The sequence below is a fragment of the Schistocerca cancellata genome, chromosome 3, assembly GCF_023864275.1.
Source record: "Schistocerca cancellata isolate TAMUIC-IGC-003103 chromosome 3, iqSchCanc2.1, whole genome shotgun sequence".
Lineage (NCBI taxonomy): Eukaryota > Metazoa > Arthropoda > Insecta > Orthoptera > Acrididae > Schistocerca > Schistocerca cancellata.
Window position 1 is genome coordinate 593,393,863 of NC_064628.1, and position 26,796 is coordinate 593,420,658.

The 26,796-nt window shown below is 39.4% G+C and overlaps 2 protein-coding genes across 2 annotated transcripts in view; one reads left to right on the top strand and one right to left on the bottom strand.

The window, feature by feature from the left end:
• LOC126175457 (jouberin-like) overlaps nucleotides 1-26,796 on the bottom strand; it is a 457,590-nt gene that overhangs the window by 315,357 nt on the left and 115,437 nt on the right. The window lies entirely within an intron of this gene.
• Nucleotides 3,165-20,631, top strand: LOC126175464 (programmed cell death protein 5). Its single transcript, XM_049922275.1, has 4 exons — nucleotides 3,165-3,342; nucleotides 3,435-3,543; nucleotides 3,627-3,793; nucleotides 20,050-20,631. Exons 1-4 carry the CDS (start codon nucleotides 3,277-3,279, stop codon nucleotides 20,095-20,097), a joined length of 390 nt encoding a protein of 129 aa, XP_049778232.1. The 5' UTR covers nucleotides 3,165-3,276; the 3' UTR covers nucleotides 20,098-20,631.

Genomic DNA, 26,796 nt, shown 5'->3' on the forward strand with positions numbered 1-26,796 from the left:
GAAAGTAATTAACAGTGCTGCCACAGATACTAAAAAAGACAAAATTAATATCCCACCACAAACACTCAATGAGTTTTTTATTAATGCAGTGAAACAAATAGGAGACGCAATTATCAAACCATACATTAGTCCATCAAAGTTACTCTCCCAAAATTGGGGTAGACAGTCACTAAATACAAGCATGCTAACCTTCTCTGAACTATCGCCTAGATATGTACAAGGGGTCAAAAAACAACTGAAATCATCTGATAGCTTAAATATATATAGCATATCATGCAACCTGCTAAAAAAAAAGTGTGATTGCATTCTGTACCTTTTAACCCATTGCATAAACAAGTGCTTACTTGAGGGATATTTTCCTGATGAGTTAAAACTGTCTAGGATCGTCCCAGTATACAAAAAGGGAGATAAAGACTCTCCATCTAGTTACAGGCCTATTTCAATAGTACCCACATTCTCCAAGGTAAAAGACTGCATCATGTACCAACAATTATCATCTCACTTTGAGAATCTAGGAATAATTAATGCTACTCAATACGGGTTTAGGAATAATCTATCGACCATTTATGCAATCAACACGGTAGTCAGTTACATCCTCAAAGTTTTTTAGAACAAAGGCTTTGCTCAGGTCTCATTCTGTGACCTAAACAAGGCCTTCAACTGTGTTGAGCACACGCCACTACTAGAGAAACTAGAATTCTACAGCATCAAAGGAAACAGTCTCAGACTATTAAACGCTTATCTCAACAACCGTAAACAGGTAGTTTGTGTTGGTAAGGAAATGTCAAACATAGAAAATGTTAAGGTAGGTGTACCTCAGGGATCTGTACTGGGGCCCTTCCTGTTTCTGATAATGGTCAATGACCTCCCCTCGTTTATTAGATCCACCACTGTATTATATGCAGATGGTACGACTTTTCTTCATAGCAGTAACAATCTTAATGATCTTAAAACCTGTGCTGAAAATACACTCACTCATGCGGCATATTGGTTCAGAGCAAATGGTTTCCTGCTAAATGAAAATAAAACTCAGCAGATAATCTTCACTCTAAGAGACAAGCCGCTATCTGATGACCCTAGTTCTGTTAAATTTCTGGGAGTTTATTTAGACGAAAAGTTATCCTGGGGCCAACATGTAAACTATATTAGTAGTAAGCTATCTAGAGTAATTTATTTATTAAGACAACTCAGAAATTGTGTACCTGAAACATACATCAGGTCATCTTATTTTGCATTTTTCCAAACAATAGTATCCTGTGGCATTATCTTGTGGGGTAACTGTAGTCATATACATGACATCCTATTATTGCAGAAGAAAGCCATTAGGATAATTACAAATTCTTCGCATAAGGCTCACTGCAAACCCTTATTTACTAAACAAAAAATTATGACAGTAATAAACCTCTATATATACAATGTCTTAATCTTTACGAAGAAGAACCTACAAGATGTGAAACGTAGAGAAAATGTACATTGTTACAACACAAGAAGCATCAAACACATATACACGCCTTACCACAGACTATCAACATCAATAAATAGCTATGAAGCCACAGGGCACAAACTATTTAATAAGCTGCCACATGCTATACAGGATCTTCCTGAACATACATTCAAAGAAAGTCTGCATGAATGGTTTATTCTATGATATCAATGAATTCCTCAACTGTAAAATGCAGTAATCCAACAGATGACCCACTGTACATTTATTGTAATAGAAGCTAAAATATTTCAGTAGTCAATACCTTATCACACTGTATTATAAACTGTAACTTCATTCGACGTTGTCAATTGCTGTAATGGCCTAAAGATCTTTATTCTTATTATTATTATACGTCTGTATGACGTGTCCTGCAATAAGCTCAGACGCCCTATGACGATCTTCGACGACTAAGTCAAAGAGAAAAATCCCAGAGTCTCCAAGTCCTAATATCAGTCCTTAATCCTTAAAATACCAGACATGTCGCCTACCTCAGGCAAGTAGAAGACAGAACCAGAACACCATCACAATACACAGACAGTCAAGACTATCCAAGATAAACACACACACAAGTATACAATGTAGAATGAAAGCCAACAGGCTAAAGACTCCTCCATACACTTCCCCAAGGAGGGGAAAGTAAAAGGTGAGAGAGAGAGAGAAAGAGATACTTGAACATCATCTTGCGAAAATCGCAGTTCGCACGAAAATAGCAGTTGGGGAAAGCAATGCAAGTTGAGATCATGTGACAAATTGACTTGCGGTGTCGTGACGTGACAGACAGTGTGAATTGGCATTTAAGGAAAATGCTTATCAAATATTTCTCTTTTTGGTTATACGAAACGCAGAACAAAAATAAAGTTACATTAACGAGGCGAAATGTGTCGAATTACTAGCTCAAATATGCTTTTAAGATCAGAAAAAAGGAAGAAAATGCCTTGATGATGCTGTGTTATTCAGGAAACCACTGTAACAGTTTGTATTTAAAACAGCTGCCGCGAGCACACCACAGAATTTAAGAACAAGAGGCAAACGTATGCAGTAGTCTGCTAATGTTTGAGGATATCTAATATGGCGGTGCCAGCTGCAAAACAGCGTACTACATAAGTTTTAGTGGCATTTCCCCTCCATGCTCGTGACACTTGCGTCTTGCAACCCGCTGATCGCGATGCTGATTGGCTAAAAGTTAAATTCAACATGGGCACTGTGCAGTAGCAGACCACAACCACCGTACCAATTCTACGTTTTACTCCAAAAAATGTGGAATAGAGAATTATAACCACAGTAATGATTTTATAATCTCACACGATACATTTGCAATATATTTAATTCTGCAACTAAATATAAAATTTATCTCATGTTTTGATGTACATCACAAACATTATGTAATGTACATGAAAGATGAATGCAAATAGTAAAAGCAATATTGGTAGTAGAAATCGATATTTCCTTACTGTTGATTGTTGAATATCGAGCTTCTTTCGCGATTGAGACAACATATGTCCGTTACGGTTGGCTCCCACTATTTTATATTTTTAGCATCCATGTCATGAAGTAACTGATCGAATAATTTTATAGGAATTCGACGTTTTTATGCATACGTAATTGTTTTCATCTGCTTTAATGACATGGTAACGAAAACTCCTTTGGTAGGCTTACTAAAATAACAGTACCACAGTGGTCACCATCATACTATCTTTGCTTTGTGGTTTGGCCATAGATGGTGAATATCAGTGGAAAAATTTGTACAGTAGAAAAGTAGTTACTGTTTGTTTTGTGCAGTGGGATATCGAATTATGGGTGACGCTGAGTTTGATGACATGAGAGCGAAGCGCTTAGGTTTAGCGCATTCGAAATATAAAGTATTTATATTTGGTTAATTTTGTTTTTGTTGCCTTCTTCCTAAATATAGTACCAACATCAAATATTTAATGTCGCTCCATATTTTCTGTAGGAAAATGAGTTCGATAATAGGAATGCTGCAGAGGAAAAAAAACGCGAACAAGAGGAAGTGAAAAATAGTATTCTTAGCCAAGTCTTGGATCAGTCGGCAAGAGCTCGACGTATGTTGTAATGTCATTTGGTGACCATTTGTTTTCGTGTTGGCTTGGATGGCCGTAGAGGTACAACCAATGTTTTGTTTCAGTAAATACTCTGATGATCGGTAAACCAGAAAAAGGTCGCTTAATTGAAGATATGATTGTGCACATGGCAAGGACGGGCCAACTTATGGGAAAGTTAAATGAAAATGGACTCATTAACATAATGGAAAAAGTTAGTGAACGGATGCAGCGACCTACTACAACTGTCAAAGTAAGCATTGTGTTCTCACTGACAAATATAGATAATGTGTGAGAAAGTTACTATAAATGCTTTATGTAATTTTCTGTGAACCTACAATGTCGAGCAAATTAGTTTATCGTCTGTACAGAATGCCTCTTCACCGTTACCTTAAGTTTGTTAATGACAAGTACTGAAAGGAATTTCGATGTTGATGGTGTACATTGTATTGTGTAATGGTTTTAAGATTAATACAAGTACATTATCTTTCCTTTGATATACCTCAGGCTGTAAATTTATTTCTTTGTGATGATAAAAAAGAAGTTGTGTAAATCTCTCTTCAAACTTACTAAGTAATGTCCTTGCCACAACTTTAATTAATCGGTTGAATTAGTTCAAAGAAACCTGTGGTAAATATCATCTTTCCGCCATATAGTAGGACCTATGTCAGATTCTATGTAAAGATTCATTACATTATAAAATGCAGGGTATTGTGTTTAATGTTAAATGTTGCGGCCTTTTATTTACACCCATATTGGGTCAGTTTATGCTATTTTGAATCCTGTTATTCTTATTTCTTCATAGAATCAAAGGTGCTTAAAATGTTGCTGGGGTCTTAAGTCTGAAGACTGGATGCATCTCTCCATCCCTCTCTGTCCTGTGCAGTCTTCTTCATCTCCAATTAAGTACTGCAACCTACAACAATTTGAACTGTGTTCATCTGATGGTTTCCGCCTACAGCTTTTACCTCCCAATGCTTCTCTCCAGTACTAGACTGGTGATAACACTGATGTATCACAATGTGGCATATCAAGCAATACCTCCTTTTAATCAAGCTATGCCACAGATTTCTTTTCTTTCCAGTTCTATTCAATAACTCATCATTGGTTACATGAACTATCCATCCAATCTTCAGCATTCTTCTGTAGCACTAAATTTCAAAAGCTTCTGTGCTCTTCTGGCCTGAACTTATCACCCATGTTTCACTCCATACAAGGCTACACTCGGAACAAATACCTTCAGAAATGGTTTCCTGACAGTGAAATCTTTTCTTGCCATTTCCTGCCTACTTTTTACATCCTCTCTACTTCATCCATAGTCAGTTATTTTACTGCCTAAATAGCAAAACTCATCTACCACTTTTAATGTCTCATTCCCTAGTCTAATTCCACCATCATTGCCTGATTTAATTTGGCTACATTCCATTATCTTTGTTTTCTTCTGTTGATGTTTATCTCGTATCCGCATTTCAAGTTAGTGTCCATTCCATTCAACTGCTCTTCCAAGTCCTTTGATGTCTCAGGGTTTTTATTTCTTGTCCCTGAACTTATATTCCTTCTCCAAATTAATTAATTAATTTTTCTGCTTGCTTAGCATGCAGATTGATCACATAAATGATAGGCTACAACCCTGACAGACTCCCTTCTCAATCACTGCTTCCCTTTCACACCCCTCAACTCTTTATAACTGCTGTCTGGTTTTTGTACAAGTTGTATGTAACATTTTTCTCCCTCTATAATACCCCTGTTACATCCAGAATTTCAAACAGTGTATTCCAGTCGACATTGTCAAAACCCTTCTCCAAATCTGCAAGAGCTACAATGTAGAACAGCCTACTCTTAAGAGAAATTGTAGGATCAGTATTGCCTTGCATGTTCTTGCATCAATATTTACAGGCCAAACTTTGTCACACTTAGTGGGCCATTTTTAAACGCGCAAGAGTACACTAACAAGAAAGCCCAAGTGATTATTCGTCCTGAAGAGTTTTGTCCAAGCAGACCATTGCGTTGTGTAAGTAGCAGATGGTGATTGAAAATTGATTTTTGGTTCCAGTGAAATGGGGAGGAAGCTTCAAAAACTTATAACTATTATTTCCACAGGGTGAACAGAAAATGTCACCAGGTTGTTAGCACCAGTGTGTTTAAGTCTGAGAAACAGATGAGAGTGAGCTAGTAAGTGCTGTAATTATTATAGTCTTCTTCTTCGAAACTGGTGTGATGAAGCTCTCCACGCTATTCTGTTCCGTGCAGACCTCTATCCCTGCATAACTACTATGACCCACATCAGTTTGAACTTGCTTGATGCTGTCGAAACTTCGTCTTGCTCTACATTTATTACCCACCTCCCCCCTTTTTCCCCCACACTCTTTCTCAGTTACCAAGTAGACAATCCCTTTATGTGTTAGGACATGTTTTATCAAGAGGTCCACTCTTTTAGTCAGGTTGTGCCATAAATTTTTGTCCCCAGTTTGATACAGTACCTCATCATTAGCTGTCAGATCTACCCATCTAATCTTCTACCTCACACACCCCAGTATCCTTAAAAGTGGAGAGTTGTCTCTGCCATTAGAAATGTTCATTGTACACAAGATCTTTACAGATGAATGTGAATGGGATTTACTCCTTTGTTCAATACTATTTCACTAACTCGCAACCAAAATGTCACATTTACCCCTAACCTAGACCTCAGATAATGCTACAGATCAGTTTGTCACCATAACCTGCTGTGCAAAAGCTAAAATAGATACATATTTTCAGGTTTATATTGTATTTTTGTTGTTTGCTAGTTTTATGACACATACCACACTGTTACAGTATGAAGCAGACATCTATCAGTATGTTCACTTGACGTGACAATGTAGTGTGCTATCTACTGGTCTTCACATTTCATCACTCCTGTGAGAATTCGCAACAGGAGTCACTTCATAATGAAAACCTTGACCTAGGATGCAGTTAATAAATTGTGGTTAAATGAGGTCTTATTAATGGATGCATTTTCATTTTATGATGGTTATGCTGTTTTCAGCATTTAAATAATTCCAATTCTTAGTTATATATATGTGAAATCTTCATTGCCGTTGTAACAATTTTGTTAATTACGACTTTTGATTTAGCTTTTAGCTTCTGAACAGAAATTGGAAAATGGTCAGTAAAAGTCAGTATTTTTCAGACTGATTGGTTTTAGTCTGTATTTTTCAATGTTGGTGTGTAAAGTCATATTTTTTCTTCTTCTTCCTCCTCCCAGGTGCAGCCAACTGTGTAACAGAGTATAACTTAAGACTTCTTGGACTTTCTTTTCCTTGTTTCTCACAAACTTCTCATTTGTTAATGTCTTTTCTTTCTGTCCTCCTCAGAAATGTCATATATGACCCATGTTTCTACTGGTTTGTCTTCAAATGATTTCTGCTTCTGTATTCATCTCTATTTTGGAGCATCTGTACTGTAATACAAGTTTCTTGTGCATCCATTTTAACCTCTTCTACCCACTTAGAGGAGGACTTTGACAGTGAGATGTAACTGATAATATTTGTGCTCAGTTGATTTTCCTCCATTTTTTTCTAGGTATCCATAAAATTTCCGCTGCTGTTTCCGCATTGTGTGCATGTTACTTTCAGTGTACGTGTAGAGCTCATTTTTCCTAGCTCTTCATTTTTTCTATTCTTCCGAGACCCATCAGTTGTCTTATTGGTTTCCAGAATTTTCATGAGATTGTTCCTTTCCTTCCAGTCAAGTTCTTCCAACTGTGCCTCTTTATTTAAAAACAAGATACTCTGTAGGACAGAGTCCTCCTCCCCCCCAGCGGGTCCGGGGTAGGAATAGGCTGGAGGTATTCCTGCCTGTCGTAAGAGGTGACTAAAAGGAGTCCCTCTCCCTCAAGGGGGTAGTTTGCGCCTGCGTCCGGAGACGGACAGTTTAAATGACTTACATTTGTGGTCATTTTGGTTTTTTGCTTCTTCTGGTTTCTTCCTTCCTTTGTTTGTTTCCTTTTTTGTCCTTCTCCCTCTCTTACTGTCTTTCTTACTTTTTACCTTGCCTTCTTCTCTGTGCCTTTGTGCCCATCCTATGGTCTCCGCTTCGGCGTTTGAGACAGTCTGTCATTTTGCTCCCTCTCTCCCTTTTTTTCCTATTCTTCTTTCCTCCCTGTGTGTGCCTGAAGGCCGACCCACACGTAGCCAGTGACGAGGTAACGCGTAATTCCCCGCCCTGGGTAGACAAGCAAGGCACGCACGTACCCCCTGGTAAAGGCCAGGCCCAGGGAGGGGTGATTGCCTGAGCTGACACCTTCTGACCATGCCGTTTGGTCCCTCCGTCCGTTTCTCGGGAGGTGTGACCTGAGGTGCAAACATTCACCTAAGGTGGGAGTGCCCTCTGAGAGGGTGCCCACAAGGAAGGAGCGCGCCATCAGAGGCGCTGGCCTTCATGGGAGATTCATCCGCAATGGATTTCTTTCCTTCTTCTCTCTCGACTTCTGCCCAAAAACGGAAACTTGACCAGCCACCAGTGACAAAAGTACTACCGCCTGCCCCAAAGTTCCTAGTAGTTTCTAGATCTGAGGACAGAAAGGATTTTTCATCTGTCAACCCTTTTGTTATTCAGAAGGGTGTAGATGCCATAGCTGGACCTGTCAAGTCTTGTACCAGGATGCGTAACGGTACCTTGTTGTTGGAAACTGAAAGCGCCTTTCAAGCACAAAAACTCCTTCGGGCCACACTCCTGTACACGTTCCCTGTCCGGGTGGAGGCTCACCGCACTTTGAATTCGTCACGTGGTGTGGTATATACTAGATCACTCGACGGATTGAGTGACGATTAGATTCAGTCTTTCCTTGCTGAGCAGGGCGTGACGGCTGTCCATAGGGTCATGAAAAATGTCGTCAATGACCTTGTACCGACTCGGACACTTTTTTGACCTTTGAAAGTGTTCAGCTGCCGTCTCGCATCAAATCGGGCTATGAGGTTATCTCTGTTTGCCCCTATGTCCCGACACCTACGCGCTGCTGCCAGTGTCAGCGTTTTAATCACACCCGCTAGTCTTGTTGTAATGCAGCTAAATGCGTCACTTGTGGCAGGGACGCCCGTGAGGGTGACTGTCCACCTCCGTTTCCTCGTTGCGTGAACTGTCAGGGTGACCATGCAGCGTCTGCCCGTGACTCCGTGACTGTCCCATGTACAAGGATGAATGCTGTATACAGGAGGAGGACCATAAAAAAACAGTGAAATTAGATGAGTGCAGTGAACATGCACTTGTTGGTGTGTGGAAACTATTGACATTAGAAGAAGAAAAATTAATAAGGATCCATTGGAAGTTTATTTGAGTTAGTTTTTTGAGAAGACTATACCTCTTAAGAAATACCCTACTGTTACAAAAATTGTGATGAGTGCACTTGCACTTCCACATGACTATGCAGATGTAGCAACGGGATTCTCATTGTTGGGAAACATCTTGAATAAAGACGCTGCAAGTATGTGTGAAAGAACATTGGACCGTTGGAGATACTGTGATGACTGTGTTTGACAGGAAGTCTCACTTTCTAATTACCACTCAGGAACTTCTTCACTTGGCATGCACAGCTCATGTCAGATGCAAGCTGTGCTGCGAAGATGAGGAGGGAATTGCTGAGGAAAAATGGGAAACAAGAACAGGAAAAAGTAAAATTGATGCAAGCAAGTGTGAAGAGAAAGTTTGAAAAAGAATAAGTAAATATTGAATGTAGAACAAGCACTAAAGAAAATGTATCAGGAAGAAACAAAGATTGACTGTTGACAGATTATTGGATAATACTAGCAAGTGTTTAAAAGAAACAGTAAATAAAAAGGACATGATAGGAGCTAGTGTGACTTAAGTAGTGTTGAAGATGGCTAGAAAAGTTGGAGGACAGGAAATGAAAAAATAAAAAAAATACAGAATGCAGTGTTAAAACAGAATTTTATTAAACAAGCAGAAAGAAACCCAGACTTACTCAATTACTTTTGTAAAGATATCCAAAAGACAATGATCATACCCTTTTTAATGTCAGTTAAATCGCTATATTTCCATTTTACAACGATGACTACACTGTTTCCCCCGACATGCTATATATACCCTCCACTGCAGAAGCTGCCACCTGCTGTCTTTGAGTGGTTATTGCACATTGACGTTGAACACAGGCAATGGTCACTGGACTTTGCTTATCTATGCTGAATAGGAGCATGTCAGTATTATAATAATAAAGTGCAATGACTTTCTTTATTATTATTATTTATTATTATTATTATTATTATTATTATATGTAAGCCTGTAATAGTTTTGTGTGGGCTGACTCCAGGGATGATGAAGACCAGATTAAAAAAGATGCTTCTTGACCCTTGTTTCCTAATGAGAAATTTGAGTCAAAATCAGTTAAGTTGGGTTTGTGCTTTCACATTATTTCTCCACCATTCCATCCTTGAAGTGTGGGGGGAAAACGAATATTAAATCTCTCCATGTGAGCTCTGATTTCTCTTCTTCTATTACAATGGCCATTTCTCCCTATGTAGGTGGGCTTCAACAAAATATTTTCTCACTTGGAAGAGAAACTTAGGAATTGAAATTTCATGAAAAGATCTTACTGCACCAAAAAACGCCTTCGTTTTAATGATTGCCACTGGAACTCACCTATTGTATCTTACACTCTCTTCCCTATTTTGTGATAGTACATGCTTAGCATTGGTTTCAATCCCTGTTACAGAGAGATTTTTGTAGCAAATTCTCAAATGAGTAGCAAAATCTGACTCCCAGTAAACAGCACACCTCTGATTAAACCTTCTTGGCATTGAGTGCTGTACATTAAATCAGAAACTAATTACAATCCATGTGGAAACATATCTCACTTAAGGAAAACCAGTGTACCACATGAAATTATAGTAAAAATTCTTCCAGTGTCATCATCCATGTCGGAAAGTGCAGTTGGCTCTATACCTGTATACAATAATAAACAGAATAATTCCATTGTCAATGACAGATGACTGAGCTACTTGAGCAATGAGATTACTGGGATTAGAGTAGTGATGGCAGTGATGTAATGTGTCATAAATTACAGAAGTTTTTTGTAAATTCTGCTGTTCTTAATTTGGAGGAGAATGCAAGATAATGCTGTTGTAACAGAGATTCAACCAAATGTCAGGAACAACTCAAGAGAAAACCGATGAAGCTGGACGACAAGCCAGTCAGGAGCCATCAATGGCAGATCACTATATAGGAACAGAAAAGACAACCAGCACAAAATGGACAAGTATATATGATGCTACAGATAAAGAAATTCCAATGAGTACTCCCGAGAGAGAGAGAGAGAGAGAGAGAGAGAGAGAGAACACCTGAGACAGTGAAAATAGAAACAGGAAACCAACAACAAGATGATAGTGAAGCAAGTAGACAACTGAGTTCTGTGTCACTGTGCAGCAGAACTCAAAGGATACTGCAGGCTGCAATTGGCTAGTAGAATGATGTGTTGTTTTTAATAAAATGTCAACACCATTGTGTTTTTCTCAAGTTGTGAGTGGTGTGATGATGTCGCCTGCCATAATTTTTCTCGTGTGTCAACCTCTTCATCTTGGAAGCATCTGCACTCTACATCTTGAATTATTTGTTGGATGTATTCCAATCTTTGTCTTCCCTTAAAGTTTTTACTATCTCCCACTGTCTCCATCTCTAGTAGTATGCAAGTTATTCCCTGATGTGTTAACACGTGTCCTATCATTCTGTCCCTTCTTATTGTCAGTGTTTTCCATACATTCCTTTCTTCACCAATTTTGCTGAGAACCCCTCGTGCCTTAGCTTGTCAGTCCGCATAATTCTCAACATCATCCTGTAGCACCAAATCTGAAATGTTTTGTTCTCTTCACTTCCAACTACCACAGTCTGTGATTCACTGCCATACAATGCTGTGCACCATATGTATGTTCTCGGATATTTCTTCTTGCAGTAAGTCTGATGTTTGGTACAAGTAGACTTCTCTGAAGAGGAATGCCCTCTTTTCATGTGCTAATCTGCTTTTTATGTCCTCTTTGCTTCATCCATCATGTGTTATTTTGCTTCCAAGGTAGTGGAATTTCTTAACTTAGTCTACTTCATAGTCTGCAGTTTTGATCTTCAGTTTATCGCTAATATTGTTTCTGCTACTCATTACTTTTGCCTTTCTTCTGTCTACTTTCAGTCCATATTCTGTAGTCAATTAACTGTTCATTCCATTCTACAGATCATGTAATTCTTCTTCACTTCCACTGAAGTTAGCAATGACATCAGCAAAATCAGCAAATCTTATCATTGATATACTTTCACCTTGAATTTTAATCCCAATCTTGAACCATTTTATTTCTGTCATTGCTTCTTCGATGTATAGGTTGAACACGAGGGCGAAAGGCTACATCCCTCTCTGATACTCTTTTTAATCAAAGTACTTCATTCTTAGGCTTTCATTCATAATTTTCCCTCTTGGTTCTCATACATATTGTATATTATCCTCCTTTTCTATAGTTTACCCTTATCTTTCTCAGAATTTCGAACATCTTGCACCATTTTACATTGTCAGACACTTTTTTTGTTGACAAATTCTGTGAATGCTTTTCCCAGCTCTACAGATCTTGTGAATCTCAATCACTGTAGTGATATTGTGCAGTGTCCTCCAAACCGCAACTGTTGCTGACATTTTACTCAAAACCAGCACTACAGTTGGTGAACCTGCATCAGTGTGCTCCATGTGCTGGACAAGAAATTTACGAATGATGGGTGGCGCCATGGCTGGCTACGCTATCACTCATGGTATAGATATGTTAGACATTTCAGGATTTAAGCTAGTTTACTACTTCTGCAGAGTAGATATGGATGGAGGAGGAGTTGCCACATTTATTAAAAACTGCCATAAATTCAAGAACATTGACATTAATAAATTCTGTTTAGAGCAGCATCTAGAAGCATGTGCAACAGAAGTAGAGTTCCATAACAGATCCTATATGATAGTAACTATTTACTGAGCACCTACAGGAAATTATAATCTATTCATAAATCATCTAGAAGCTCTTTTGGGTTATTTAACAGGAAGAAACAAAGAAATTTTGATTGCTGGTGACTTTAATACAGATTTTCTAATGCAATCTTCCAGTAAATATTTACTGCAGTTAGTAATGTTGTCTTTCAATCTAACTCTCACTGTAAACTTTCCAACTAGGATCACTAAATCCTCAAGAACAGCCATTGATAACATTTTTATAGACAAATCAAAGGAACAAAATCATGTCATAAAACCTGTTATAAATGGACTATCAGATCATGACATGCAGCTCCTTGTTTTAGATGTAAATTCTAGACAGATTATCAAGACTGCTAAATCTGAGTACAGGAGAGTAGTCAATCAACCATGAGCAGTTTTAGAAAACTGCTCAAAGATATGAACTGGAAAGATGTTTATAGTGCTCACGACATGAATGAAAAATATAACACATACATGAACAATGTCAGTACCATGTTTGAAAACTGTTTTCCTCTAAATGTTGCTCAAATTAAACAGAAGTCTATAATAAAGCCAAGGATTACACACGGAATAAAGATTTCCTGTAAGACAAAAAGGAAAATGTATCTGTCGACCAAGAATAGCTCCAATGCTGATGATTGAGCTAAATACGAGGAACACTGTAAAATATTTAAAAAAGTAATTCAGGCATCTAAACAAATGCACTATGAGAAGAAGATAGCAATGTCAGGGAACAAAATAAAAACAATATGGGATATAGTGAAAGAGAAGGCTGGTAGAACCAGAAAGGAACAGGAGCAAATAGCACTAAGGGTAGATGACACATTAGTAACCAATGTTCATAGTGTGGCAAATCTATTTAACAAGTACTTTATATCCATTACTGATAGAATGGGATTGTCAGGATCAGTAAATAATGCCCTTGAATATCTGAAACTAGCCTTTACAAATAGCTTCAGGTACATGAATATGTCACTCACTTCACCAAAAGAAATAACTTCCATAATAAAATTTTTAAAAACAAAGAATTCTAGTGGTTATGGTGAACTATCAACGAAGTTAATTAAGGCATGTTCTTGTGAGTTTAGTACAATTCTAAGTTACTTGTGTAACCAGTCAATTATAACTGGGACATTTCCTGACTGGCTAAAATATGCAGATGTTAAGTCTCTATTCAAGAAAGGGATAAAGAGATACCATCAAACTACAGACCAATTTCACTTTTGCCAGCATACTCAAAAATTTTAGAAAAAGTAATGTACAGGCAGCTTCTCAACCATCTGACCACAAATAACATATTATCAAGGACACAGTTTGGATTTCTGAAGGGTCTGATATTGAGAAGGCTATTTACACCCACAGTGAAAATGTACTTAATTCATTAAATTACAAATTACAAGCAGCAGGTATTTTCTGTGATTTGCCAAAGGCATTCGATTGTGTGAACCACAACATCCTTTTAAATAAATTAGGTCACGGGCAGTGCTGCAAAATGGTTCAAGTCATACCTCGCTAACAGGAAACAAAGGGTGTCAGTGCAAGGGACTAGTGAATTAAGTCATCAGTCATCATCAAAATGGGAAGAAATTACATGTGGTGTCCCACAAGGATCCATCTTAGGGCCATTGCTTTTTCTTGTGTACTTTAATGATCGCTCATCAGTTACACTGCCAGAGGCTGAGTTCGTTTTATTTGCAGATGACACAAGTATTGCAGTAAATAGTATGTCGAGTGTAGTTGTAGAAAGATCTGCTAATGATATTTTCATGGATATTAATAAATGGTTTAAAGCCAACTCACTGACATTAAACTTTGAAAAGACTCACTATATGCAATTCAGAACCTGTAAGAGGTTTCCTCCCAGCATATGCATAAAGTATGAAGAAGAGCAGATAGAAGAGGTTGACAGTCTTAAATTCCTGGGATTACAACTTGATAATAAATTCAGTTGGGAGGTGCACACCACAGAACTGCAGAAACGCCTTAACAAATCTGTATTTGCAATTCGAGTGTTAGCAGACATAGGCGACATAAAAATGAAAAAGCTTGCATACTTTGCCTACTTTCATTCCATAATGTCATATGGTGTAATATTTTGGGGTAACTCTTCAAGTCAAACAAAAGTTTTCAGAGTCCAAAAGCGTGTAATACATATTATTTGTGGAGTAAATTCACAGACGTCCTGTAGAAACCTCTTCAAAGAACTGGGTATACTAACTATTGCCTCTCAGTATATTTACTCCTTAATGAAATTTGTCCTAAATGATATATCTCTTTTTCCAACAAACAGCTCATTTCATACATACAATACCAGGAACAAAAATGATCTGCACAAGGACTTAAAAGCACTTACTTTAGTTCAAAAAGGGGTCCTCTACTCAGGAACACTCATCTTCAGTAATTTGCCAGCAAACATAAAAAATTTAGTTACAAATAAAGATCAGTTTAAAAGGAGCCTGAAAGACTTACTAGTGGCCAACTCCTTCTATTCCATTGACGAATTTTTTAGTAGAAGCAAATTATGTGTTGTATATATTCACACTATTAGTATTGTTATTTCAGCTTAAAAAATTGACATGTTCCACATCCATGAGGATCTCCTCAGCACAGATCTATGGAACGAAAAAATAATCTAATCTAATCTGTATGTAAAAGCTCTGCCTAGTGGCCATGGTCTCCATCTGGATTTCAGAGTTGTTAGAGTGGGATACCAGAAGCACCAAAACAAGGAAATTTATGGAATCATTTGAGGTTATGTGACCTTTTTGTTTACGTCATGGTGCATTTTTCATGATGAGCGTATGTGGAAGAAACGTGTAACCTGTAAGGATAGTTCAGGGAAATATAGGTGTTTGAAATTGTTTGTTGCTGCATAAAGTTGGATTTAGGTTTTGATTTTGTTTTACTGTTGAAGTTAAGTAAATGGTGTGCAAATTACAACAGGAGGGACACATTGCCAGAGGAAGAAGAAATGTGCATAAAGTAAATATCTCATTGACTACATGAAGAGATCTATTATTAGATGAAACCTTTGCAAGTGTAGTCTCATAGAACTGGACTTAAAAGTCTAGCACGGAAATTCTGAGAAAACTTGTTCTGCTTATGTGATTTAGTTTGGAAAGATCCTGGAATAAACAAGTCTGCTTGAATTAGGCATAGCTTCAAAAAAGGGGGGGAGGGGGTCATTCACCGCTAGATTTTAAGAATGACGGATCCAAATTAAAGCAGTCAGTGTCCCCCCCCCCCCCTTTTCAGTTGAAACATCGGACTTAAATAATTTTTTTTGGTGCAGTGGTGTGAGATTGTTGTCAAACAAAAATGCTGATCAGTTTAATTGTTGTATAATTCAGGGCTGTTTCTCAGATGTAAACACAATTATGCTACCACCCTGTTAATACACTCCTGGAAATGGAAAAAAGAACACATTGACACCGGTGTGTCAGACCCACCATACTTGCTCCGGACACTGCGAGAGGGCTGTACAAGCAATGATCACACGCACGGCACAGCGGACACACCAGGAACCGCGGTGTTGGCCGTCGAATGGCGCTAGCTGCGCAGCATTTGTGCACCGCCGCCGTCAGTGTCAGCCAGTTTGCCGTGGCATACGGAGCTCCATCGCAGTCTTTAACACTGGTAGCATGCCGCGACAGCGTGGACGTGAACCGTATGTGCAGTTGAAGGACTTTGAGCGAGGGCGTATAGTGGGCATGCGGGAGGCCGGGTGGACGTACCGCCGAAGTGCTCAACACGTGGGGCGTGAGGTCTCCACAGTACATCGATGTTGTCGCCAGTGGTCGGCGGAAGGTGCACGTGCCCGTCGACCTGGGACCGGACCGTAGCGACGCACGGATGTACGCCAAGACCGTAGGATCCTACGCAGTGCCGTAGGGGACCGCACCGCCACTTCCCAGCAAATTAGGGACACTGTTGCTCCTGGGGTATCGGCGAGGACCATTCGCAACCGTCTCCATGAAGCTGGGCTACGGTCCCGCACACCGTTAGGCCGTCTTCCGCTCACGCCCCAACATCGTGCAGCCCGCCTCCAGTGGCGTCGCGACAGGCGTGAATGGAGGGACGAATGGAGACGTGTCGTCTTCAGCGATGAGAATCGCTTCTGCCTTGGTGCCAATGATGGTCGTATGCGTGTTTGGCGCCGTGCAGGTGAGCGCCACAATCAGGACTGCATACGACCGAGGCACACAGGGCCAACACCCGGCATCATGGTGTGGGGAGCGATCTCCTACACTGGCCGTACACCACTGGTGATCGTCGAGGGGACACTGAATAGTGCACGGTACATCCAAACCGTCATCGAACCCATCGTTCTACCATTCCTAGACCGGCAAGGGAACTTGCTGTTCCAACAGGACAATGCACGTCCGCATGTATCCCGTGCCACCCAACGTGCTCTAGAAGGTGTAAGTCAACTACCCTGGCCAGCAAGATCTCCGGATCTGTCCCCCATTGAGCATGTTTGGGACTGGATGAAGCGTCGTCTCACGCGGTCTGCACGTCCAGCACGAACGCTGGTCCAACTGAGGCGCCAGGTGGAAATGGCATGGCAAGCCGTTCCACAGGACTACATCCAGCATCTCTACGATCGTCTCCATGGGAGAACAGCAGCCTGCATTGCTGCGAAAGGTGGATATACACTGTACTAGTGCCGACATTGTGCATGCTCTGTTGCCTGTGTCTATGTGCCTGTGGTTCTGTCAGTGTGATCATGTGATGTATCAGACCCCAGGAATGTGTCAATAAAGTTTCCCCTTCCTGGGACAATGAATTCACGGTGTTCTTATTTCAATTTCCAGAAGTGTATATTGCCACATATCGAGTGGGGATAGATCAACTTGATTCAACAGAGCTTCTTACAAATTGCAATTTAGTGAAATATTGCAAGCTCCTGGATATTTCTGCATAATATAAATCTGTGGTACGCTGCTAATGGTCATGATTTTGTCAAATTAATGATATATTTTCTTGTCATTGAACTTTATTATTCAACCACAGCTACCTGCACGTAGACAAAGCACTTACATTGCTTTCTTATCAGTTCACCAGACATTGCACAATGGTGCCAAGATATCCTAGATATCCCTAGATCAAATTCTGAGCATTGTCTTGAATATTTGTTGCTGGAATATTTTCCAACATTGGCTGTGTCACTATTTATCAGGGTGTCTAGAGATCATGAAAGTCAAAAAAGTAATGAAATTGAGTGGATGGTCATGAATTTTGTTTTATGTGTCAATCAGATGTTGTTCTAGAAGGGAGTAGCAAGTTAGCGCTACTCCCAAAAATGTTGTATCCAGTTGTCCATAGTCTTTGCTATCTGTAGTAGACTTGCGTTTCCATCTTTGTGAGCCTTGTTAGCAAAAGCCTCTGTGACTGTGGTTCGCAACCTTGAGTGGCAGGTGTGGATGGAGAAATTTGGAGGTGTGGGTTCATTGACCTATATGTGGTGTACACACCTAGTGAAAATTATGTACAAATTATAGCTCTGCCCATGACAGTGCTGCCATCTGATGTGTTGTTAGATGAGTTTGTCAGAACAGCTGTTTCTTTAATTCTGTCCACTCCCACTTCTGTTTCATTCTCTTTAATCCACATCTTTTTTGGAAAAAGTTTTCTTAAAGGTTTTTAGTAATTGATATTAAATTATTGTAATTTCAATTGCATTTTAAAGGTGTGCAGTATGATCAAATTAAAAAAAAGATTTCTCATTAGCCAAAAAGTTTATGATGCTATATTAGTGCTACTTGTAGACATACCTTGGCATCTGTTGAGTGAAGGGGTGGGTAGACTGCAAGATGCTTGCAGTGGAAAGAGGCGTAGTGTGTGTGTGGGGGGGGGGGGGCATACTCCACATCCATGTACTGTAAATGCACAACGCAGGCAACACAAACTTGTGCTTTGAGCGCCCACGAAAGCAGCAATGTACGCAGTGGATGTAATACTCTGTGGTATGAAAATTGACATCACAGTGTGTATTGATATGTTAAATGATGAAGAAAAGTGGAAACAGCACAACAAAACACAGTGACAGCAAAGTTCAGTGTCAAAGCGGACAACATTGCAGTCAATACTGGTTAAATGTCGCTGCACAATTGGTTATGAACATCGGAAAATCAGTATGGCTGGTACCATGGACAACAAGGAAAACAATATCTTTATGTTCAGAAATGGGAGCACAGGTACTTGCAAGCTCTTGTATCTAAAAATTGTTGAGAAGAGTTCTTTGAAATTAAAGACAGTTAAAAGTGGTTCCTGTTTATCACCCAGAGCATGCACAGCTCTGTTTAGAGACATTATCAAGTGACAGTTGTGTTGGAAGAATTTGTGTCAAAAAAACATGACTCCATCAACAGCTAACGTAGTTAAGAGAGACTACTTTAAATTTTGTGAATATTCTGAAAAACAACTGGAACAGTTCAATCTTAAGAAGGACTAGCCTGATCACTTTCTGATTATTTACTGCAAAGTGCAAGCAGTGACGTCATCAAGTTCGTGCAGTAGCTGGTACACATGGTTCATGGAAATGCTACAGTTGAAAGATACTTTTCTGTTAACAAAGGAGGTTTAGTTGAAAACTTATAAGAACATACAATTGTTGCAGATGGAAGTGTTTACAGTGCAATCATTAGGTGGTTTACTTAATAGTAAGAAACAACTGAATGTGGAATTACGAATGCAGTTATACTAGCTGCGAAGAATGCTTCATCAAAGAGAGTAGAAACCTTAAAAAAAAAGAAGAAATCTGATGAAAATGAAGTGGCCAGTCTTAAAAGAAGAACAGTTCAGGAAGTAAAAGGTTAAAAGCAAAAAACAAATAATTATAGAAAAGTCAAAAGAAGCAGTTGAAGTTTTGGTTATTGAATTTTCCAGTTCAGCTAAGGAACTTAAAAACTGAATCTTTTACTGTGAAGTTAAATATTTGACATAAATTTTGTACCTTCAAAATTGTTCTGTTGCCCGAAGGAAAATTGTTTTCATTACATTACTATGTTAAAACAATTTGTATTTTAATTGATGTAATGATGAATGTGTGTGTCTGAAAATAGTCATACCTCATCATACTGTGTGAGAGTTTAATGTTTTTATAGTATTTGATGAATAATATACTAAAAGTCGCAGATAATTATTTATGCTGACATACAATTTAAGTACTGTAAGAATTATTACATTCAGCTTTCATTTCAACCAGTTTTCAGGTTCTTAAAAAAGTGTTTTTTTGTCAGTGTACCACACATATTTTTGAGAGGTCATGAATATAACTGAAGAGGCTATGAAAAAGTCATGAACTTGAGCCTCTGAAAATCTGTAGATACTCTGCTTTCGAGATAGGATACCTTTTCATATTCCAGGGGTGTAGATCATGTTCTGATTAAGTTGATTATAACTCACCTGTTTAAATAAACAACTGATTCTGTTGAGGAAACATTTTCTTTCAAGTAGTTGAAGTTTGTATTTAATTGTCTCATTTTGGAAAATACTTGCTGTAATACTATTCGTTTTGTTGCCAGTTTGATCGTCGACGAGCGGCTTTGGATGATTCTGATGATGATATATAATGAAATAGCTGGAAGAAAGAAGGAAGCTGCAACTGAAAGAAAACAATCTGAAATTAATTTAAAAGGACTGAAGTATAGAATTTTCATATCCATAATATTGTTTATGATACATGCTCATTAACTTTCATTTAATACAAGCTTATATTCTTTATGGAAGCTTGTAACATTACACTGCATTAAATGATGAAAATAATTTCTTTTTTAAAACATGTACAGTATTTTTCCACTAAAAGTGAAATCTTAAAAATTAAGTAGGTAAAGTATTGACTTTTGCTAAAAAGTCTACTGTTGTTGTGTTGTCAACACAAATAACTATTGAAGTACTGTAGTGACAGTTTCCCAGGCAATGCAAGGCGCAGAAACTAGAAAAAAAAATCATCACTAACATGTTTATATCAAGTACTTCATATGCTGAAACAGGCTGACAACTAAACTATAGTTTGTGTGTGTGCGTGCGTGCTTGCTTAGTTACAAGTAAATTACAAAAATGTATGTAAATATCACTGGTCCACATAAATATCCCATTATGCTATAGTTGGCATGTTAATGTATTGTGGTCATAACTCCTGTCAACTTCCTATTTTTAGTATTTGTTTAATTATTAATTAATTATCTTTGGTTATAAATGCCTCCTGAGCTCATAAATAGTCATTTTCGAGTATTTCCACCAGCTGGACATGGTAACAGTTCTTTATGCTATAGTGGCTGCCCTGTAATTAACATTGTCAACTTATTTTGTTGTTTTAGTAACCAAAGAATTTTGTGGATTTTGCACTTCTACAGCATCTGGCATCATGCTATGATGTTATACCTCAAACATCTGCAAGTAGAATGTAGGTGCAGTTACGTTCAGAGATAGTGATTAAGAGAAGACATGGAAACTTTATAAGGCAAAGAGTGGGAGAGACAATTCTAGCATTCTGGTTTTTTTTATGTCAACTGAATAAACTGTCAGAATCAAACCAGGAATAGTTATCATAAAAAATGTGTGATTATTAAAATTAATCAACCTTGAGTCACTTTGTCCAGGTTCTGAGGCAGGCGTAAAAATGTCTTTCACTAATATCTTTACAATGGCAATGCATGTGCATGAGGTAACGTTGGTGCACACTGAAATACAGCTTACTGTGCCACAAAAGTTTGCTAACAGAACATATAGAATACAGCAATAAATGTGATGACTCAGAAATTATCAAAGGTAATAAAATGTTTAACATGTTCTATTTCTTTCCCCAAAAGTGCATTGGGTTTGCATCAAATAATAGCATCCATGTAATGTGCTGTAACATCGAATTTGGACTCTGAATCTGCTTGAATCTCCTGAAGAACAAGAAATATATTATAAAAAATATACTCACGAAGCAGCAGCAGAAGTCGCAAACATAAAGGTTTAACTTTTACAAGCTTTTGGAGCCAAAGGCTCTTTCTTCTGGCAGAAAAGTTGAAGAGGAAGGAAGAGGGGTGAAGGAAAAGGACTGGAGAGGTTTTGGGAAAGGCGTACAGTTCAGAAAAGTCACTGTGAACCCTATTTCAGGGGAGACTTATCAGACTGCACTGGACGAGATTTGAAACCTGAGAGGTTAAAGGTTGAAGACAGGGTAATATGCAAGACAGTTTTGCTATTAAAACATCGTGCTCAAGTTAGTAAGAGTGAAAAGCTAAGTGCATTGTATGTAACAGAGGTGGCAGGGGGGACAGCAAAAAATAGACGGGTCAGAAAAAGAAAGATGTAGAAAACTAAAGTGGAGTGAAGAAAGAAGTAGTTACTGTGAAGAAATGCTGAGATGGAACGTAAATTAAGGCCAGGTGGGTGGTGAGAACAAAGGACATGTAGCACGTGTTCCCACCTGTGGAGTTCTGAGAAACTGTTGTTTTGGGGGGAAAATCCAAATGGCGCGTGTGGTGAAACAGGCACCGAGGTCGTGACTGTCATGTTATAGAGTATGCTCTGCAACAGGATGTTGTGTGTTGCTGGTATACACCCTCTGCCTATGCCCATTCATCCTGGCAGATAACTGGGTGGTAATCATGCTGATATAAAAGGATGAAGGGTGTTTTACCTAACAGCTTATATATGACATGTCATTTCATAGGTGGCTCTCCCTTTGGTAGTATGTGTTTTTCCAGTTACAGGGCTGAAATAGTTGGTGGTAGGAGGCTGCATAGGGCAAGTCTTGCAGTGGGGACGGTCACAGGGGTGGGTGCCATAGGTTAGTTAGATGGGTGCAGGAGGATAGGGTCTGACAAGGATATTTTGGAGAGTGGGAGCGTGGTGAAACACCATTCTGGATGTGGTGGGGAAAAATCTGACAGAATGGATCTTCAGCGCATGATTTTAAGACGTCATGGCCTTGTTGAAGTAACGATTAATACATTCAAGACGAGGCTAACACTGAGTGACGATTGGTGTGCTCTGGAGTTGTTTTTTGGAAGGATCAGCAGTACCAGGATTTTATGTGATGGCCTGTGAAATCTGTGTTTGAACTAAGCTGTTGGGATGATTACATCAAGTGAAGGCTGAGGTGAGAGTGGTGGTGTATTGCTGTAAAGAGTCTGCATCCAAACAAATACCTTTGAAAGTACCTGTTTCTGGATGTAATCCTACTCTACACCAGGCTGTTTTACATTTTCGAATACAGCAATCTCTTGCACTTACCCAGCTAACGTGTGACCTATATGCCTCCTCTCCCAGTTCCCACTCCACCAGACTTCTCTCCTTCTACAAAATCCTGCAGTTATCTGCCCCTCATGTTTCCTTGGATGGTGTTGTCTGCCAAGCCAACTACATACTGCAATAACATCCCAGATTTCACCTCAAAAAGATATTCCCACCTTCTCCTTAACAACAGTGTTGTTTTCCTTCCTGTCTCTCTTCTTTATTTATGTCAGATGTACACTAAAATGAACACACATACAATACATACAAATGAAACTATACAGTATTCACCAAGAATTGGGCAACTTTGATAACACTGGGTGCTGCAGCTGTTAAGTCCTTCATACTACAGCTGGTTGGGCATGAGTTACATTTGAAGATATGCCGTGTTGTCTGCATTTCACTGCATTCGCACAGTGTTGTGTTGGCAGTTGGAAGTTCCTTTGAAGGAGATTGTTCCTCGATCTTGTGACTTCCGTCTGCAGCTCACCAAACGGATACAACTCCTACAAACCGAGCTTGGCCAACCTCATTAACATCCCAAGCCTTCACGCCTGTGTTCCAAGCCAGTAATAACTTACAGCCACAACAGTACAGTGTTCTTAACCTCTCGTCTAAAGCACTCTCCACTCTTAAATTATCTATATTATCTAAGGGTCTCACTTTCAACCCTAAACCTGCATTTAACCATGCTGGTTTGCTGAAGGACCCACATTCCTTTACACATAATGTCAACTGGAAGTATCACTTTGCAACCCAATCCCAAAACCTTTCCAGCAGCAAACCTGACATTGAACCCTGCCTTGAACAGTTCAGACCATGGTCCCAAATTGATCCACCACCACTATCTAAAAATCATCCATTACAATTCTTCCAAGAATTCCTCACATTCAGGATTGCTTCACAACACTTTCTCAGGACACAACAACATGACCCTAACATGTCCTCTGCAGAACTCCATGCTCTACATTCCGTTAAGCTGATGACTCCATGATAATCCTCCCAGCAGACAAAGTGTGTACCATATGGTACTTGACTGACAGAAGTATGTTTCTGAAGGTATACAGCAGCTGTCTGACACCTCTACATACACCATCTGTCATGAAGATCCCATCCATGTGATTCAGACTGACCTGCAGTCCCTCCTAAAAACCTCAGGCCCTTCAAAAGGACTTACACCTCAATCCATAGAACTCCTTACCCCACCCCCAACCACACAACCCACCTTTTACCTTCTTCCTAAGATCCGCAAACCCTATCATCCAGGCCATCCTGTAGTTGCTGGCTTCAAAGCACCCACCGAATTTATATCTGCCTTAGTTGATCAACACCTGCAGCCCATAGTACAAAGACTTCCCTCCTATTTTGAAGATACCATTTTCTAGATCATCTGAAATTTGTGCCTGTCCCACTCCCCCTACACATGTTGCTTGTCACCATTGATGGCTTCTCCCTCTATACCAACGTCCCCTACATACATGGTGTCTGCCAGTGAAAATTTCCTCAGTCAACACTCACCAAGTGATCCCAAACCTATGACATCCTTCTTGCTCACCTTGATCAACTTTACACTTACCAACAATTACTTCACCTTCAAAGGGCAGACATACAAACAGATCAGGGATACGCTGTGGGAACCAGGCTGGCTCCTTTCTATGCCATCCTTTCCATGGTCCCTTGGAGGTGTCTTTACTGGGATCCGTAAGCCTTCAGCCTCTGGTTTGGTTTAGATACATTGATAAGATCTGTACCATGTGGACTCACGGTGAGGCTGGCCTGCTAAAATTCCTGGAATCTCTAGATACCTTCTCCCAATTAAATTTCACATTGTTCTATTCCAAATCCCATTGCCACTTTCCTTGATGCTGATCCCACCCTCACCAAAGGCCAGTTGCACTGCACAGTTCCATCCTCGTTAAACATACTAACAAACAACAGTGCTTACATTTTGACAGTTGCCATCCTTTCCATGTCAAATGTTCCTTCTCATACAGCCTTGGCATTTGAGCAAACATTCTTGTTCGGGTGAAGACTCTTTACAGCGACACACCACTATTCTCACCTCAGCCTTTACTGAATGTAATCATCCCACTCAGCTACTTCAACACGGCCATGACATCCTAAAATCATGCCCTGCAATGAGATCCATTCTGTCTAGGGTTTTGCCCGCCACACCCAGAATAGCATTTAGTCATCCCCCAATCGCCGCAATATCCTTGTCAAATCCTATGCTCTTTCTGTACGCATTTCCCTACCCTATGGCTCCTACCCCTGTGACTGTCCCTGCTGCAAGACTTGCCCTATGCACCCTCCTACCACCGCCTATTCCAGCTCTGTAACTGGCAAATCATTTTACTATCAAAGGGAGAGCCACCTGTGAAAATTACATGTCATATTTCAGGTGTTAAGTAAACACTGTTCGGCCTTCTACATGAGCATGACTACCACCTAGTTATCAGTTAGGATGAGTGGGCATAGGCAGAGGGAGTATACCAGTAACACTCAATATCCCTTTGCAGAGTATGCTGTACAACATGACAGTCATGTTATTTCACCATATGTGCCTCCTGGATCCTTCCTCCAGACGCCAGTTTCAAAGAACTCTGCAGGTGGGAACAAGCACTACAACATGTCCTTGGTCCTCGCCACCCACTTGAACCTTAATTCACATTAATTCCTCCAGTCTCAGCATTTCTTCACAGTAACCACTCCTTTCTTCACTCTATTTTAGTTTTCTACATCTTTTATTTTCTGACCTGACTGTTTTTCACCATGCCTCCTCCCACCTCTGCTGCGTACAATGCACTTAGTTTTTTACTCTTATTAACTCATGCATGATGTTTTAATAGTAATCTCTGTCTTACATATTACCCTGTCTTCCACTTATAAGCTCTCAGGTTTTCAAATCTTGTCTGGTGCAGTCCCCAACAATCAGTCTTTTCTTCTCATCCTGTCCAGTAAGTCTCCCCTGAACCAGGGTTCTGGGTGTCTTTTCTGAACTGTACTCCTTTATCTAAATCCCTCCAGTCTTTTTCCTTCAGCCTCTCTTTCTTCCCCTTCCCCTTCAACTGTTCTGGCAGGAGGAGGAGGAGGAGGAGGAGCCTTTGGCTCCGAAAGCTTGTAAAAGTTAAACCTTTTTGTGTGTGTGTTTTCTTGTCACTGCTTGGTGGATAGATTTTTTATCTATCCATTTACATTATATTGTCAATAATTGATTATTTTCATTATTATAAGGAATATAATTTGCATGATGGTCAATGGAACTCGCAGAATAATGGCTTCAATATCATGAGGGTTGTTGGAATACCATTATTCACAAGTAAATTCTTTTAGTGTAATCAGCAAAAGGTTGAAATAATGAAAGGATTCACAAGAAGTTGTCATAGGTGCTGGTGAATCTTCTGGGTTGTTTTGAAATTTCACCCAGAACTGCATTAGACTTTTTGAGGTGCTCCTAGGTCTGCCGAGTCTTACAACTGACAATTCAGATTTTGGAGAGCGACATAAAAACTGTAAAGTTAAATAGCATTTCCTGTGAACAGTACCAATATTTTGTGAATTGGTTCAAAAATCAGCTACAAACCAAACCCTAAACCGGCTATCTTTTGTCAGTATATTTGTATATTTTGTAGCAGAATGTTACAACATGACCAATGTGATCTGTGAAATGTGAATGCCATCACTTAAGGAGACCAAAATAAAAACTTGTATGTAGTGAAGGCATTTATCAGACAGAAATAATAGTTTGTGAAGTTTTTCCTTTTCTCTCTTTCCTGCAGTTTTCAAATTTTAAGACCCATGGGAGCCCTTTGCTGTTATCGTAGTGAGTCCAAATCTCGAATACTTCATTTTTGTATGGAATGGAACCAGATTGAATGGTAGCCCAAAAAAGCTATCAAAGATTTGGAAATGTGAAATAAGAGCCACCTTCTAGCACAACCATCCAGTGACAACATGGGAACTGTAATTAGGTCTGTCAGTCTCCTATTACACCTCACCTGGTGCAGATAAAATTCAATAAAGCATTCTGCATCATCTAAGTT

Coding starts and splice junctions, on each gene's coding strand:
- LOC126175464 (XM_049922275.1), top strand. CDS start 3,277: ATGGGTGACGCTGAGTTTGATGACATGAGAGCGAAGCGCTTAGGTTTA. Junction 3,343..3,434: donor TAGCGCATTCGAAATATAAA/GTATTTATATTT, acceptor TATTTTCTGTAG/GAAAATGAGTTCGATAATAG. Junction 3,794..20,049: donor GACCTACTACAACTGTCAAA/GTAAGCATTGTG, acceptor TTTTGTTGCCAG/TTTGATCGTCGACGAGCGGC.